Source organism: Mauremys mutica, chromosome 18 (assembly GCF_020497125.1).
Source record: "Mauremys mutica isolate MM-2020 ecotype Southern chromosome 18, ASM2049712v1, whole genome shotgun sequence".
NCBI lineage: Eukaryota > Metazoa > Chordata > Testudines > Geoemydidae > Mauremys > Mauremys mutica.
In genome coordinates, this window is record NC_059089.1 from 24,736,681 (window position 1) to 24,754,488 (window position 17,808).

Here is a 17,808-nt window from a genome sequence, read left to right on the forward strand (position 1 = left end):
GTCAAATAGTCCGAACTCTTAATGTCATAAACAGTTGAATTCTGTGAACACCATGGGGTATGTTTTCAAGGTGTTGGGCCACGTTTTAGCTGCGTATCTCTTCGATTTGAGGGCTTTAGCTGAAGGTCTGTAGTTATAAAGGTCTTGTGGGGCTAATCCTTTGAGGACATTTCTTGAAAACATGGATGGAGAATTGTAGAATTTCTTAGGAGTCAAGTAATTGGTTTTCTCCTTGTTGCCTTTTACCCTGGGCTGCATGTTTGCTGAAAAACTCCATGCCTTTCTGTGATAGGATGTAGAATAGGCCTGTAACAGAGCTAAGACCTTTGAGATGCTGAGTCAGTGCAGCTATTCTTTACACAGAGCCAGATTTTCAGTGGGCCTTTAGAACGGTATCCAAAATATTTGCAGGCACATGTACTTTTTATAAGAACATGAATCTCCTTTCATGAACGCAACCCAGGTAATTGCACAGCCCATGTAGTTCCTCCTTTGTGGGAATAAATGCAGGGCTTTTCGCATGCACGCAGGCTGCGGGTGCTCTTTTAGAGGCACAGGTGATCTAAACTGTGGTATCAAGAGTTTGTCAGGAAGATGCTGATGGAATGCTAGCTGGGAATATTGGCTTGGAAATGTTTGGAGTTCTGCATGGCACATAAGGGTCCATCCACCACTTCCCATTTCTTGGTCTCTCAGTAGTAAGTTCCAGTAGGCTAATACTTCTGCAAGTTGTTATACATTTAATATAAATTGTTAAACTTGCAGTGCTTGAGGGGAAACCACTGTGAGCCCGACCAGGGTGAATTCCCGCGGTTCATGTAACCGTGCTCTCTATGCATGTCTTGCTGATGGGGTTGCCAGGTGTCCAGCTTTTTATCAGAACGCCTGGTCCAAAAGGGATCCTGGTGGCTCTGATCGGCACCGCTGACCGGAGCGTTAAAAGCCCGGTCGGTGGCGCAGCGGGGGCCCAGGGCTAAGGCAAGCTCCCTGCCTGCTCTAGCTCCATGTGGCTCCTAGATGTGGCCACCAGATCCCTGCAGTCCCTAGGTGCTGGGGTGGCCAGGCAAGCTCCGCGCGTTGCCCTTGCCCCGAGTACCAGCTCCACAGCTCCCAATAGCTGGGAACTGAGACCAATGGGAGTTACGGAGGGCGGTGCCTGCAGGTACGAAGGCAGCGAGGACCATGCAGAGCCGCCTGGCCACCCATGCACCTAGAGACCACAGGGTACTGGCGGCTGCTTCCTCAGAGCCGGGGTAAGCACTGCCGGGATCCTGCACCCCAACCCCCTGGCCTAGCCTGGAACCCCCTCCTGCACCCCAAATTCCTCATCCCCGGCCCCACCCCAGAGCCCATAATCCCTCCCTCACCCCAACCTCCTGCCCCAGCCCGGTGAGAGTGAGGGTGGGGAAGAGTGAGCGATGGAGGGGGGAGGAATGAAGTGAATGGGGGTGGGGCCTCAGAGAGGGGGCGGGGAAGGGGTGTTCTGTGTGTGTGGTTAGAAAGTTGGCAGCCCTACTTGCTGATCTTTGTCTCGTCATTTCTTTGTACGTCTCTTGCCTTATACATAGATTATAAGCTTCTTGGGACAGCGGCTGCCTTTTTGTTCCGTGTCAGTACCATGCCTAGCACAGTGGGGTCCTGATCCATGATTCGGGCTCCTGGGCGTTCTAGTCATACAAATAAATAATAATGAGACAAGCCTGCTTCAGTCACCATGGGGCTTCACATCTCACTCCTTTGGCTTTCTCTTCGCAGCCAGTGGGGAAGAATGACCTTCTCTCAGAGTCCAGAGGATTGTCTCTTCCCTGGGTGTGCTCAGCACTGCGTACGGGCAGCCGTTGGCAGTGGCACCCTGTCTCCAACAGCGCCCGTTACTGGGCGCTGCAGAGGAAGGTGTGAGCTGCCACAGCATGTGTGACTGAGTGATGCTGTGCTATGGTCAGGGCAGATTCCTTTCAGCTGGGTGGTGACCTAACAACACCACGCACCATGAGGATGGTGAACTCTGCCTAATCTGTCTCTCGTAGTTCTAACATCCCTCTTACCATGGTCACTCCACCTAGCTAGTGTACTGGTAGATGCTGTCCTTATTCATAGAAATGTCTATTTTGTTTAAAGTTTATTAATCTGTTTGCTTCCATCTCCTGCCACAGCAAATTCCATAGGCTGTGTGTTTTCTGATTATCCTTTTTAAATGGCTGCCCCTTTTTCTTGCATTAGCGTGGTGGTTTCAAAGGTTTCAGAGCCAGTATGTATCTTTTTTTTAAAGTTAAACTTTGTATTGAAGAAACTGAGTAGCACCAGCTAGAACTGAGCATCGTTTCGGCAGGATCTATCCAGCTTCCCCTAACAAATCTCTGCCAGTGCACCTCACTGCTGACCGTCGGCATCTCCTCGTGTCCCATTTCTGAGCCACTACATTCTCCTATAATGTACGTGAAACTTGAGTCCTAGCAGCCTCTGCTTGTTCAGTCTGACTGTCAGTCATGCCAGACTGTGCAGCGCTTTCTGTGATGTGACCAAATATCTGTTGGGGATGACAATGAAACCATGACACTCGCTTTTAGCCTGTGACTCAAGCCAGGATATGAATCTCTACGGGCCACATTCATAGTTGGTGTAAGCAGGTACAACTCCACTTGCTTCAATGGAGTTCCTTTGATTCATAAATTCTAAGACCGGAAGGGACCACTATGATCATCTAGTCTGACCGCCGCATAATACAGGCCATAGAACGTCTCCAAAATCATTCCTTTTTGAACTAGCACATGCAGCTGCTTACATCAGATGCTTTGCCTAACCAGCAAGAGCAGTAACTGACTGCATCCTCTGTCTCCTCCATTCATGGCTCTTATACAAGTGCTGTTTTCTAGTAGCAACAACCTGTCTCAATCAGATGTGTCTCGGTGACCGATCTAATTCCAGTCACATAAGGCAGCTCAAGGTCACCAGTCCTTTGGTAGTTTTTTTTCAGTCCTTCCTTTACCACACCCCATGGCAATCCATTCCATAGAGCGTCACCTCTGCCATCTGTGTACCCCAAGAATGGGCAGTGGTGCAGGCGTGGCACTCTGGCATGAGAGACCTTTGCAACTCCCCTATTACACCTTGCTTTCTGCATTGTCCGTTTGCAATTGAAATTGAAAGTCTAGTAAACAGCTCCCTATACAGAGTTTCCTTTTGGGCTGAAGACTCTTTCATCTGAAGAGACATCTGGCTATATGTAATAGACCAGATCTCCAGGAGGAAATGTTCCCTTACTGCTCATTTGCTATTCTGCTTGAACATGTTCCGTCTCCTGGCATTTTGTTTGTATCGGGAGAAGCCTGAGAATTGTGACTGGTCAGTTTCAATGTGCCCAACCTTACCACATAGCAAGGGAATACCCTGATCCTTGGGAAAAGTTGTAAGATTGTCATTTGGAATCAACACTTGCTGATGGACAGCTCCATGTGGTGTGGGGAAGGAAGCTGTTTTGTTTGCATTTTGTGTCTGCTTTTCCCTTTTGGAATGAACTGTGTGGTGCTAGGGTGCTGGAAAGATCCCAGGTTAAGAGGCCTGTGGCCTGTTTTTCCCCCACATGATGGAGACATCAGCCTGCTTCTCCCTGCCAGTTAACTGCAGCCCTAACCTGGAGGGACCCACCTTTAGAGATGAGAGGTTTATTTGGTCTCCTATTTAGTTGGTCTCAAACTCCACTCAATAAGCATTGGATAGCAACCACCTTTAGGGTCTGTCTACGCTGCAGTCCGAGGCGTCATTGCAGCATGTATAGACATACCCAAGCTAGCTTTGATCTAGTTAGCTCTAATAATGATGGCAACAAAGCTGCTGCAGCAAGGGCTGCACAAGCCTGTCTGGGACCTTGCGTGCTGCTACCACGTTGCTGCAACGTCACAGCTGCTATTATTTGAGCTAGCTAGATCAGAGCTAGCTAAGCTATGTCTGGAGTGCTGCTGTCCTACCTCGCACTGCAGCATAGACAGACCCTCAGTCATTCCTGACGTGAGCTGGCTTTGAAGGACATGTCTACAACGTATTTATTATTTCCTTAGCACCAGCTGCTGTAGGTGCCTTAGACGAGTAAGAAGAGCAAGCTCCTGCCTCAAATAGATACGAATAGAACCTGGACCAAGGATACAAACTTGATCAAGGGGCAGTGATGATGGTGGGATGAAGTTCAGCACCTGTCATGGTCGTGCCATCGCTTTGATTTCTGTTTGCTGCTTCTGATTTATTTTTAAAGGATTAAAAATATTCAGGGCCCTGATTTCATGCCAGTTCGCTAAGGAGTGCAAAGCTTTGAATCCCCAGTCTTCCTTTGTTCCACAGAGCCAGCAGCATCCCAAAGCTGCTAACATGGGCCTGATCCTGAAAGGTGCTCTGCATGCTCCATTCGACTTTGGGGATGGACGGTGCTCAGCACCTCAGAAGAGGCACTCAGCATCTCACCAGGATCAAGCCCCCGTACTCACCGGAGAGCGATGTGTGCATGTTGAGAGCTCATCTCATCTAGCACCAAAGATGATGAGTCACAGCAGCAAGAAGTTTGGCAAAGGCAGTTTCTTCTTTTGTGAGAGCCAGTGCGTCGTGTTTCTGAGGAGGCTGTTTCGCCCTGGCGTGGTACTTTCCTTGGCGATGCCCATGCACAGCTCTCTGCGGGTTCGGCCACAATCTGCTTTCTCTGATTGCTCTTCATTTCTGTTCTTCAAGGTCACTCTCATCAGAGTTCCTGCATCATTCATTGCTGATTGCCCAATTACCCTGCTCCTACCTTCCTCGGGAATATTGCTCTGCCTTGTGTGGCTATGAAATGTTGGCGGTATGCTAATCATGGAGCAGAGAACAAACAGTACGGGGCAGGGTTGTTTTTGTTTTAACCGAAGAACGAAAGAGGCCAAATTGAAGAACCAGGTGATCCTTCCTGAGTGAGTCCCTCAGGATGCAGTGCTCACTCTGGCTGCTCCTGGCAGGATCTTCCTCTGTCAATGCAGATTCTTATATTGCCACCGCTCCTCAGAGTGTGTGAACACCTCCGCTTTGTAACCCAGCAGCCCTCCAGTGCTGCCCAGGGAATGCCGCCATGGATTGCTCTAGTGCTACCCAGGGAATGCAGCCATGGATTGCTACAGTATAAGGCCTTGGCTTGCCTGAACTTTTCACAGTGACCCGCACCTTCCTGAAGAAAAGCTGAAAAGCACAAAGCACACTTAGCTTGTCCAATCCGTGAGTGGTATGGTGTGACAGCTGAGTGTGAGTACTTGGGAGGTGGCCATGCCAAGGCAAGGGGGGGGCGTTACTTCCCCGATGCAGAGGGAAAGGTGCAATGGAATGAAATTGAGCAGAGGAATGTTTATTCTGAGGATCAAGAAAAGTCCCTAAGGGAGGGGGAACGTACTGGCAGGAATATATTTTATTGATTTGGTGAATGCAGTCCAGTCAAGCCAAGCCATGGCGTTCTTATCTGTGACTTTCAAGGCACGAAGACCTCCGGGAAATGGAGTCACTTTGCAGTCCTCAGCAATGTGTGTCATGGTTTGTGGCAGGGAGAGCCTGTTAGAGGGGAGTCCTCTCCCTGAGGTGCAGGAACACCTCGGCCTGGGACACTTAAAGCAGGATGGAGCCCAGCACTGGAGAATAGACTGTAAACAGCAACCATGCCTTAGCTGGGGGTGGACAGGGACAAAATGTGACCTGCTAGAGCTTTTCTTTCTCTTTCCTCTGTGATTGACTGATACTTGCCTGCATTAAAATCCCCAGCCACCTGATTAACCCCTGCTCATTCTCACTAAACGTTGTTCCCGGGTTTGTGGCCCTGGCTAGACCCAATCTGGCTCCTAGGTGCCTTTTCCTCCAATTTTTTCCAGTGGACTGAGCTAAGTATTTCCAATGACAGTGCAAATTGTATTAATCTCTTGCCATACAAGGGCATTGTTGCTAGGCAACCCTTAACAAACTGCACTGTTTCTTGCATTCTGTGACTGCTTTGTGGCCTGGCTCACAAATATACATGTCTGTGCACTTCCATATTGTGTGTCAATGTCTGCCCCAGGTGCTCTGCATGCCAGGGCCCACGCCTGACAAGAGTGTGGAGTGATGAGTCTTTGACCTGTCATGATAAACATCTGTCACTGGACACATGGAACGTTCCTGGACATATTTTCTCATGCTATTGACTTTCATCCTAATCCCTCGTGTGTATGGGGGAGAGAGAGGCTTTCCTGGTCCCCTTTGGACACAGATATTTTAACGTTCCATGGGTTACTGCAACCTGGTTCCTCATGGATAGACTCTGCTTGCATTAGTCACCTGGCATAGGTGCCCCTCACTTCACCTCAGCTGGACATTCCTTTATGGATTTACAGGATGGCTGGGATTGGTACATGAAAGCATGAAAAGATAAATCTGAGAGCTTGCCACCCTCTTGCGTGTGTATAGGTTTTTTGCTGTCTGCAAGGGTTGTGTGTATGGCTGTCTTAATAGACACACACTTCTCCTGGTCCAATGACTAGAGTATTTGTTTCTCCTTTTGAGCGCTGATCCCTAATGCTCTGCTGATTTCTGAAGGGTTCTCCCCAGGACCTAGTGCCAGGCATCCTATTGGGATACAAGCCCGCCCACTGCTAAAGGATCTCCCCCCAGCCTAAGAGGAGGATCCACAGCACCTGGAAGCCAAGTGATTCCGGGGGACAACTAATGAGATAACAGGGACAGGAGTCAGGTCAAAGGGCCAAACGAAGGGAACCGGACGGGGACACCGAGCAGAGAACCCCGCACAGCGCCCACTGGTCCTCGAAGGCATCAAGGGGGCCAGCAGACGCCACCCGGAGGAACTCTGCCTGGATGCGTGAGCGGACGGAAGATGGGAAATAGGCCCCACAGTCACAGGAGAACCCATCAGCCAACCTTCTCTCCCTGGTTTTATAGATGGTTTTATAGATATCTAAGAGGAGCAGAATAGGGGCTGCAACCTGGCACACTCCAGGTAAATGTGCGCCAGGGTGTGTCTCATGCTGCATAAGGGGCAGGTGTCTGGGACAGGGTAAACCGTGCCAAATACACGCCCATGCTCATGGCCCCATGAAGGAGCCACCAACTGATATCCCCAGCGGCCCTCAGGACCAGGGTAGAGTATAGGCTGGCCCACCAGGGCTCACCCTCTAAAGGTGGCAGGAAGCCCCGCCACTTTGTGTCCGGGTGGGACGCGAGGGTGAGGTAGTGAAGGGTGTGGAGAATGAGCGTATATAGCTGTTTCCTTGGTGCGGTCTGGCAGCGAACCGGCTGCAAGTCATGCAGCCAGCTCACGCTAAAGGGGCAGTGGGGCCGGTTGGGTCCACGGGGCAGGGGCCCGCTGAAAAGTCCGGAGGGCCTGGGGTGGAGGGTGGGCGGGGAGTGCCCTCTTGCAGGACCCAGTTGAGGTAGGCCCAAGCAGCGGGCAGCGAAGTGGCCTTCACCTCTTGAAGTACGCGTTGGGGAGTACGAGGCCTGGAGAGCCCCATGCACTGAGCGAGCGTCTGGGGATCCGGTCACTCTCCCCAGTCATAGTCCAGGAGGTCTCCAACTCTGGTGACTTCTGCCAGAATCAACCTCTGGCGCCACCTGCACACAGAGCTGGGGTCTGTGTAGCAGGGGCTCTGCGAGGAGATCTGCCCCCTCGGTGGCCGCCACGGACCTGGTCGCTGAGAACAGTTTCCAGGTCCGGAGGAGGTCCTGGTAGAAGACCGGCAGCCCAGAGAGGTCTTGCGGACGACCTCTCGAATGGAGATAAAGGAACATATTGGAGCCTTTGGAAGCGGCGCAGGAAGGCGTGTGTGCCAGTTTGCTCCATGCCGGACTACCCGCACCATACAGGAGCCTCTGCAGGGCTTGGAGGCGGAAGACATGGACCTGAGTGTGTAGGCACTTCAGGCTCTGCCCTCCCTCCTCCAGGGATCGGTGAAGCACCCCTGCAGAGATGCCAGTGCCAGACATGCTAGGCAGACTCTCTCGATCAGCATGAGTCGGCCATGGTGATGCAATCTGAATCTGAGAGGTCCTCACTGGAGAAGTTGCAAGGATAACTTGTAAGTTAATGTAATGGGAATTTTCATGCAGCTGGTGCCGCGTGGATTTCTCAGGTGAGGCTCTGACTGTTGTTTCTCTCTACGCTAGCCATTAATATGCCTATGCAAAAATGGCATGTGCAGAGAATGCACACTCAGGAAGGTGACTCGACAGAGGCTGTCTGCTTTTTAAATTCATGAATTGAGCCCTTTATCACTTCTGACAGGAATAGAATTGGATGACAGTGATGGGGAACAGCTTTTAACTTACAAGTTTAAATCGAAAGAATCAACGGTAATAAATGATATATGATCTATTCAAAGGAGCATCCCCCATACGCTAAACAAATATAAAGGCACTCGATCTCTGAAGGTTACTTCTATACATGAAATTCACTTGCTTACTTGTATCAGTTGAAGGAGTCTGCTTTATGGCTTGCTTTTTTCCCCTCAGACTCGCAGGATAAACTTTTGACTCTTGAACTTTCCGTTGGTTTTATCTTTTATCTTTGTGCTCGCTGGTGGAGTTGAATACAGACATGTTTACAAGGCAATGGTGGAGTTGTACACTGGGTATCTTTTTGTCATGGTAATGAGCAAATATATTGAATACTGCCCAGGAAAAAGCTTCTATTTTATTTCAAATTCTGAAGATAACAAAGATAACTCACTTTTTTGTCCATTGAAACTAATAATACTTTGCATTTCTGTAGCATCTTCCATCTGAGAATCTCCAGCTGCTTCACAATACAAATATTAATGAACTTGTCTTTGCAGCATCCAGACAGTTCCCCATAGTGCTGATTCTGTTTCCTTCTTGCTTTATAATACCAATATCCAGCACCAGAGGTTGGTTGGTGTCATTTCAGTGAGCCGCTGTTATCTCGCGAAGGCTACCATCTTCTGTTTCAGAAAATAAGATTTTAATTTAAAAAGCAAACAAAACAGTTAAGTCTTTGGTCCTTATGGTTGTGAAGAAAACATTAATGTGATTCAAGCATAGACTGGCATGTTCGCCTGAGTCTCCAGACAGCCTGAAACAATAGCTTTGAAAAGTGTGAACTGCCTATATTCGTTTCACATGCATGTTAACTCTGAAGTATGATGATAATGACATATCCGTATTTCATGGTTGATCAGTGTGCCAGAAGAGTGAAAGACAATAATAATTTGAAGCTCTATTGTGAGTGAGGTCGCATTTTGGTGTCTCAAGTGTATGAAACTTGGTTTATGCATGGAGCTTTTTTTTCTCAGTAGAGTTTGGAAGAGTATCACTACTTTTTAGCAGTAATTTGATCACTTCCTGTCATGTATTTCAGTTCCTTTTGCAAACATCATCCACTAATTTAGCTTCAAAGTAACTTGTAAGAATAATTACTCCTATTTTATTATCACTTTGTATTGTGGTGGTACCAAGAGTCCCAGCCATGCCACTGAATCCACTGTACAAACCCAGAACAAAAAATGGTCTCGGCCCCAAACAACTTAAATCTTTGCAAGGAGCTGAGATACTCAGAGAGCAAAGTGACTGAGCATAACACAAGTCCCCAGAATAAAGAGACCCAGCCAGACCGTGTATGACCCTGGGCAACTCTCAAAGTCTGGCATGTCAAAGAATAGACCTTGGTCTTGGATGATCTGGTGGTTAAGATAGAGAATCATTTTCCCTAGAAACTGGACACCAGGAGGTACAAAATACTGTGTTACTCTGTAGTAATTACAGGTAGTCGTTTATTTAAGACTGGGATTTTTCTATTTGCATGTAACACTTCAGCCGCAGTTGGCAATTTTATTACTGTGAGTAGCTAACACATTACAGAAGATCTTTGAAAAATATGTAGCGAGGTTTTACTTGAAGTCAACCATAAAACTAACACAAAACTAGGAAAAATAAATGGAGTGGTTTCTCTGAGCATATCAGTATATTGTTTACTGTGTGGGGGGCTTTTGGGTGGAACAGAGGCCCTGTGTGCTGTCATAACATTCGTGTGCAACTAGACAGGCTCCTGCCTGGAGCAGACAGCAGGTATTGGCTCTCCTGGGCCTTAGGGGAGAAGAGGCTGTGCCGGCCCAGCTATGGACCAGCTGGAGAAACGTGGGCATCTATGAAAAAACTGCAGGGGAGATGCAGGCAGAGGGATACCACAGGGCTGCATGAAAGCCAAGGATCAGTGGCAGGTGTACCTCAAGGCTAGGGAGGCCAGCAATTGATCTGATGCTGAGCTGCAGACCAGCCTCTTTTACCATGAGCTGCATCCCTTGCTTGGTGGAGGCCCCACCAGCACTGCACAGACAGCTGTGGATACCTGGGAGGAGCATTAAACTGAGACCCTGCCTGAAGAGTGAGGAACAGAAGAAGGTGGGGGTAGGCAGTCCAGCTATGCCACAAGCCAGGCCCTGTTTGAGACTACACCACAGTCTGCCCAGTCATACTAGCTGAGCATGGAGGTGTTCAGTGAAGGGGAAGGAACCTCCGGTAAGTGTGTGCATGTGTTTTCCCTGACAATGTTTAAATTTAAAGATGGTGCTCAGCCCAACATGACACAGGTATCGACTTCTCATTGCTTTGGGGTTTTTTGGATGAGAAGACGTTCCAGTACAACAACTGGAGGTAGAGTTGTATCTACTTTCTGTTCCCCTTTAGCATTAGGTGGGGTGCGTGAAGCCGTTCACATACATAGGGATGTCCCTTGTATCCTCTTGAGAGGTCTTGAAACTTCCATGGAGATATTCTGCAATCCTCTCTTGAAGGCATCTAGAGAGAGCTGCCTTATTTCTTCCTCTGCAGTGGGATGCTTTCCCATGCCACACCGCGATGACACATAGGCCCGGCCAGTTTCGGGATGCCGGTAGCAGCTATGCATTCTGTGCCTTTTTTGTTATCCTCAGGAGTGAGATTTCAGCTAAAAACACTACTGCCTGGGGAAAACATTCAGTGGCTCCCCCATCCCTTGTGACAGGAGAGCTCAGACTTCATGTTCGTCTTCCTAAATTTCTTCTCCTACCTGTGGGGTCTTAACTGCTTATGAATAAGCTTTGTCCAAAGGTGTAGGGAGAAGGAACCCAAATCACATCCAGATCAACTGTCCTGTTTTGAAGTTTGCCTGTCTTGTTTTGAGAGGTGGGGCAATGGATGCAGCAGCAGATAAGGGTAGGAGCCATTCCTCAAAGAAAACATTTGTTTGTTTTTTCCCCTGTGTTTTCTTATAATTTCAATCTCCTGTCCTGATTAGAGCAGTTGCATTCCAGAAGGGAGTCTGTGTTTAGGGAGACAAACCAAGAACAGCCAAGCCCTCCCACTTGCAAAAGTCAAATTGCTTAGCTGCAGAGCAGGGAACCTGGACATCTTTTTATTTCTGGGCAATGGAGCACTGTGCCTGTGCTCCCTGTGCAGGCATTGGAACAGAGCCGGTGTGCGCTGCAGAATATGCCCCGCTGACCCGAAAAGATCACTTCTTGAGCAGAGGAAACATCCACAGGCCCTTAACCATTTCACTGCTGCTGTGCCGGCCAAGCGGATGGAACTAGGCCATCTGGTAGCATTGGAAAGGTATTTCTTTGGTGTACCTGCTCATGGCCATCACCATTAAAGAGATTATTTATACACTAAGTGCTACTTTTTTCCATCCTGACAAGGCCTGATAAGAGTCTGGGGCAGCAGCTGTGTTGATCACGGAGGAAGTACTGTTCTGTCATGTGCTGAGCACCCTCCGCGCAGTGCAGGAGAAGGCCCTGAGTTTGGCAATATGTATGTCTTAGAGTTTTCCATCCAGTTAAGAATTCCTCTAATAAAAGACCAGAAAGAATGTATATAGGTGGCACATCAGGGCAAGAAGCTTGGTGGTTTGGTGTGTACATTGGGGAAAGCCAGTTGCCATGGCATGATGGGGGTGGGGCTTGGTGGTACATTGGGCTAGTGCACTTGCCATTTGTTGCTGGAGCCTCATGTTCAAATCCTGGCATAAGTTTCCCCTAGGGCCTCTCCAATGCTGTGTGCATGTATCCACCTTCTGGAAGCACCTCCCAACATCAGCGTAGCAGGTAATCTCCCTTTTGGAATAGCAGGAGCGTGCCACCAGGCTTGAGATGCATTGGCGTGGTGGTGTGGGGAAATTCCTCTTTGCATAGCGTGTGCCAGGCTCCAGCTATGTCACCTGCCTGAAGTGCCAAGGAGGGAGACCAGAATTCCAGCCCCACAAAGACTTGCTGTTGATTATAAAGGGAAACTGCTACAGAGGTGCATTGGCAACTTTATGAAAACACTGAGCTCCGCTGACCTTCTGTAACATCAGAACTCAGAGTGCAAGTTGAGTTATGTTGAGGAGGGGACTTATACAGGTTGGAGTTTCTGATGACTTTCCAGTGTGGTTGTTTCCGGAGGGATTCTTTGTTCTCCTTCAGCTTTCAGTGGATTGTCATTTGTATTATAGCCTATTAAACTGTCTTTGTGCTTCTGAATATTTAATCCATTTAAGATAATAGCACAATGTTTCCTATCATTTATTTATTAGTACTAAATGCTGCCCACACTGAGGTAGAAATAGACCCTGCCCCAAAGAACTCTCCATCTAAGATTTATAAACAACATACGGAGGACAGCAGAATACTCTATTCTAGCCACTAGGGACTCTCAAGGAGATTGTATCAAGACTGGAGTAGAGGAGTAGTGGTGCTGGCAGATGCAACTAGCATCCCCTCTAGAGATCAGAGTTCAAATCTTGTCTATGGTCACCAGTGATGATGAGATGGATAGTCTTATTCTACTTGTTGTTATACTGCAAAAGCATTGCAGACATGCCCAAGAAACCAATTCCTGTTTGTTCTCTCTCTCTTTTCCTGGGGCAAGCCAGTTCCCCACTCTGGGTCTGAGTTACCCCATCTATAAAAATCAGGAATAATAGTTTCCCACTCTTGTGAAGTTCCTTGTGTATGAATGACACACACTATGTAAGTTTAATGTGTTGATATAATGTTATAATTTACTGGCATTAAAATCTCTGACATCTAATTCTCCCACTGAAGCTGGCAATGAAAACTGAAAATGGCAGAGTGTGTTCTCCTGCTGGTGGCGATGAATGTTAAAACAATGGGGAACAGAAGGAATGTAATGTCTTATTGCAATCTTCAATTTTAATTTCCAAGCCCTGCTCGAATCATCTAGCAATTGTCAAGATGTGAAATGGAAGATAGCGTGAGATGGCCGTGATCGTTTGTTACAGAAAAATATGTTTGTTGCATTCTCAGTTCCCTGTCCGAGTTAAGAGCTGTTACTGGGTTTTAAATAAGTGGCTTGATAACGTTACAACATATAATATTTTAGCTAGGCCTGCAGAGATAAAGGCAGTCCAATCTCTTGCTTCTGGATTGAAGCCAGTTTGCCACAGGGGTTAGGGAAGAATGCACAATTGGCCAGTTGCATTTTTTCCCTTTGACCGTCCTCTGAAGCATCACGTATTAGTTATTGCCTGTACCAGGAGACCAGACTTGATGGACTGAGGGTCTCGTCTGGTATGGCAGAAACTACAGTATGTCCAAGAGAAAGTTGCTGGATCTTTCTTTTTCGGTTGCCTTGGAGGAAATAATGGTATAGAGAGGCTATATGGGTGTGGCAAAATGCTTCTCCCTCCCTTTCAGAGCTCAGATACCCCACCGAGGCCAGTGATTATACAACTGGATTTAAACTGTTGTGTGGGCTAAATTCCCTTGGCTTTACTCCTGAGGTGAATTTCACCCAGTGTGTGTTTAATGTTGGGTAACATATAAAAGGTCTGTTTCTCTGTGTGCTGGACAGGCAAGAGACTGTAGAGTGACACAGCAAGTGTGGGGATGTCTAAGGCATGCATGAAAGGACAAGTGAGCTGGCAAGTCTGAGGCAATAGATGAGGATATAACCTCTGAGACTTATTGTTCGGGTTTTTTTTAAAAAGACCCCCAGATTTGCTACTGCAGAGATACCTTGTGTTCCCCTTGTCTGGGCTTCCCCTCACCTCCCTGTTCCATAGAGAGGAAAATGCTATAATGGCTATTTTCCACAGCTACAGTGCTTTCTGAAAGGGCCTTCACTGTCTTGTGCATTTCTCTCGTCACATGACCTGGTAGTCACATGTTCTGCTACGGATGGTCTTGATAATACTTAGTTCTGGGTGCAGGGGACTGGACTAGATAACCTCTCAAGGTCCCTTCTAGTTGATTCTATCCCCATTCCAATGAAACAAGTGGTTCTGAAAAAATGACTTGGCCTATGAATACAGGTTACATCCCGCATTCATGGGTGATATGGCCTTTGGGTGAATCTTAGTCATCTTTACCTATCTGTCTGTTTTTTGATACAGTTGCAAACTAGGTAGTTGCTTGTGAATCAGAAGCCTGCATACACTGCCCCAGGAAGTCCTGGTACTCCAGGAACATCTTATCTGACCCATTGACACTGTGTCTGGGAATGAGTGTTTTTCTGAGAATGGACAAATTGAGGGGCTGTGTTTCATTTAGCTGTACTTGGTTCTTCTCACAAGACTCTTCTTGAGAGCGAGACACTGTTTACACAATGCAGGCGTGCATTTGTTTATATTCAGGAGACACCTAGAGAGACATAGAACCGGTTCCCAGGATTGGTTGGAAAAGTGGAATAGGCTCAAGCCTAGCATGGCTGAACATGCTCCATGGGCCCCAGGTGGGGGTACTGCCCCAATTTACCTGCGAGTGAGGTTCCTCTCTCCCATATGTCAAAACCTAGTTTGGGCTAAGCATGTCACCACCACCTCAGTGAGGATAGGACTGAGAAGAGGCACATGCTAGATCTCAGCTTGTGAAATAACTGGCCAAGGTGCTTGCTTCCATCTGCCTCGGCCCCCTGCTATGGCCATGTATCCTAGAGAGGGGAATTGCTCTCTGGGCTCCTATCACCATGTTTTTGTTCCTTTTAAATGCCTTGTTACCTTATGGCCATTATGGCGGTCCCCTCAGCCCTTCTCCCATCCTGTAAGGGCTGGGCACTGTAGCAGCATGATTCTTTTATTGCCTTACTTTGTTCAGATTATGTCGGACAGTAACTCATAGCAATAAGCAAATAACATATTAGAAGCTTTGCTATTAAAATATTTAATGCTAGCCTTAAAGCACTGCAGTGACTGCTACTTATATTTCATAGGGGAGAGGGGAGGCGGCACCGTGTATATGCTGTCTGTCCAGTATAGGTCTGTCCTCTCTCTATGCAGGTACTGAATGTAGGATGTGTATGTAGGTTACTCTAAAGCTGCACATTGTAGGAGTGGGGCGGGGGGAAGATATTTGATACATTTTAAAACAGCCTTGTCCAGTTCCACTCGCCTGAAGCAAGCAATTGGGGGTTTTCGGACAGGTGAATAAATTATTGTCAATCTCTGATTCCAGTCGCTGTGGCATGGAGCGAGCGAGTCCTTGTGCCTGGCAAAGAGTCTTGGCAGTGGTGCCAGGCTGAGTCAAACAGAACCGCGAGTCCGAATGTTTCCTCTCGTTGGGAGTTGCAATATGCTAGTCTTGTCTCTCAGACAGTATTTTTATGTGAGCTGATGGTTGCCAAGGTAACAGAGGCTTAGGGGAGTCTCGCGTCTACGTAGCTTGCTGGCCTCTGCAAGCGCTGAGAGCAGATGTTGGATGGAATCCTTGGAGCCGGGCTGACAGCACGAACAATGCTTCCGGCAGTTGCAGCTGAAGGGTGCAGGAGAGAACAATTTGCCTAGTCGTGCTTGGGTGCAAGGGAGCAGGTTCAGGGCTCTCTCTCGCTCTCTCTTTTTTGGGGGGGGTTATAATTTAGTATTCTTGTCTCACCCCACAGGGGTTTCTCAGCCGTCGGCTTAAAGGCTCCATCAAAAGGACAAAGAGCCAGCCCAAGCTTGATAGGAACAGCAGCTTCCGGCACATTTTACCTGGCTTCAGGAGTGTGGACAATGAAAGGTAAGGAAACGTGTCCGTGTCCGTGTGTGTGCATGTGCGCACGAGAGAGAGAGAGAGAGAGAGAGAATGAGGTTATTGATTTTCCTGGGCTTGCTAATATACTGCTCATCTCGCTCGGAGCATAGGGCTAAGTGTGCAGTAGAAGTGGGCTCATTTAATCACAGTGAGGGGCGATTTTAATTTGCAGAAGAGCAAGCCATGCAGATCCACCCTTTTTAGGCTATCAGGATTAGAAATCCATCTAGTTTACTTTTTAAAATTTGGTGGTAAACTCTAAGCCCCTGCCCTGGCACGCAAATAGCTCGGGGATGCAGCTGCAGAAGATGAGGCTGAGAGAGGGAGGTGCTCGCAGACTGTGCTACATTGAGTATCACAGGGTCACACAACACTCTGCAGACAGCAATGGTTAATAATATCAACAGATCACTTCCACAAATCCCTCCTTCCCCATGCCATCGACCCCCCTTCATTTACTGGGCTGGATCCTTTGGATGCTTCTTCCTGCTGAGCCGTGAGAGGAGCTTTCATCCGGGAGAGGGTGTGTTGTGGGGAATGTGCAGATGGATCAGAGGAAGCATTTGACATGGGATGGCTAGCAGGGGAGACAGATTTAAAACAAAATCAAAGGGGGTGAAATCCAGTTTTTATTCATTCTGAGCTGGAATGAGATGAGCCTGTGAGAGAGCCCTTTATCTGTTTTTAGATGTACGTAGGTGCGTGTGTGTGTGTGTGTGTGTGTGTGTGTGTCTCTCTCTCTCTCTCTCACACACACACACTTAGTGATGCGTATTTCTATATGAACATATTTATTTACTGACTCTTGCAGATCAAGGTCAGAATTGGCTAAGTCTGACTCCATGGCCAGTCATGGTAATCAACCAAACGTTTGCTTGCAAAAGAGGAACCTTTCAGCTTTAATGTGAATCTCAATAGAGTGACACAATAGGAAAAGAGAGCCAAGAAAACTCCATGTATGAAAAATAGCAATGACCAGATGCTAAGGATGATGTAGATCAACGGTTGGGAACATGTTGTAGCAATAGTGGCTTAAAACATGGTGTAGTCTTTCCTCTGGAATCCCGTTTTGTACTTCTGTTTTAAAAGCAATGACATCATTTTTTTTTGGCTTTATTTATTTGGGTAGGGAAACAGGTGTTAATCTTTGAAGCCCCATAAATGACAAGTGGTTTGTATTTTTCTTTGGTGCTGCCTACAAGCATCTCTCCTTCTGAAAGTGTATGAATGTGAAAGTGAAAGGGTTTTGCTGACCAGTGCAACGCAGTATTTCAGAGGTTTGATGCCTCTGCTGAGATTTTCACGTAGACTCTAAGTAGGGCACTGTGTTCTGCGTGGAAGCCAAGTGAGTCTAGTTAGGCATCAGGGGATGTGCCAGTTGTTGCTGCTGCTCTCAGAAGAAGAGCTGGCTGCATTAGACACTGTTTTCTCTAAAATATACATCAAAAGTCTAGCTAAAGTCTAGCTAGAAGGTTTGTTTCTCTGTGTGAATTGGTAACATGGGGGAGGGGACTTTGCTGTTTGTCATCCCTGCAGGGAAGGTCAAGGACCCAGAGTAATCACCACAAATTAGGACTTGTAACTTCCTTTCCTTTCCCTTTTGTGGATAAGTCTCTCTCCCAGGGTGAGAGTCTCAAGAGTTCTTGGGTTGTTAGTCTGCTGTCGGATACAGACAGACCTTCTGCAGCCTTCATATTGGCAGGTTCTTTGAGTGGCTGTTGTAGGTTTTCAGTGTAGGACTTCAGGGGTAGGGAAGAGTAAAGGTGACATTCACTAGCAGTGAACACAACGACCGGTAGTTGTGCATAGGAGAGCTAAG

The 17,808-nt window shown here is 47.6% G+C and overlaps 1 protein-coding gene across 18 annotated transcripts in view; it reads left to right on the forward strand.

Moving 5' to 3' along the window:
- LOC123352367 (DAB2 interacting protein) overlaps window positions 1–17,808 on the forward strand; it is a 401,633-nt gene that overhangs the window by 199,030 nt on the left and 184,795 nt on the right. For 17 of the 18 annotated variants that reach the window (XM_044992350.1, XM_044992351.1, XM_044992356.1 and 14 more), the window contains one exon: window positions 15,856–15,974. In XM_044992350.1, the coding sequence (XP_044848285.1) occupies window positions 15,856–15,974 (119 nt within the window). Of the gene's footprint in view, window positions 1–15,855; window positions 15,975–17,808 lie in introns of those variants that run through there. The other variant, XM_044992363.1, reaches the window with a different exon arrangement.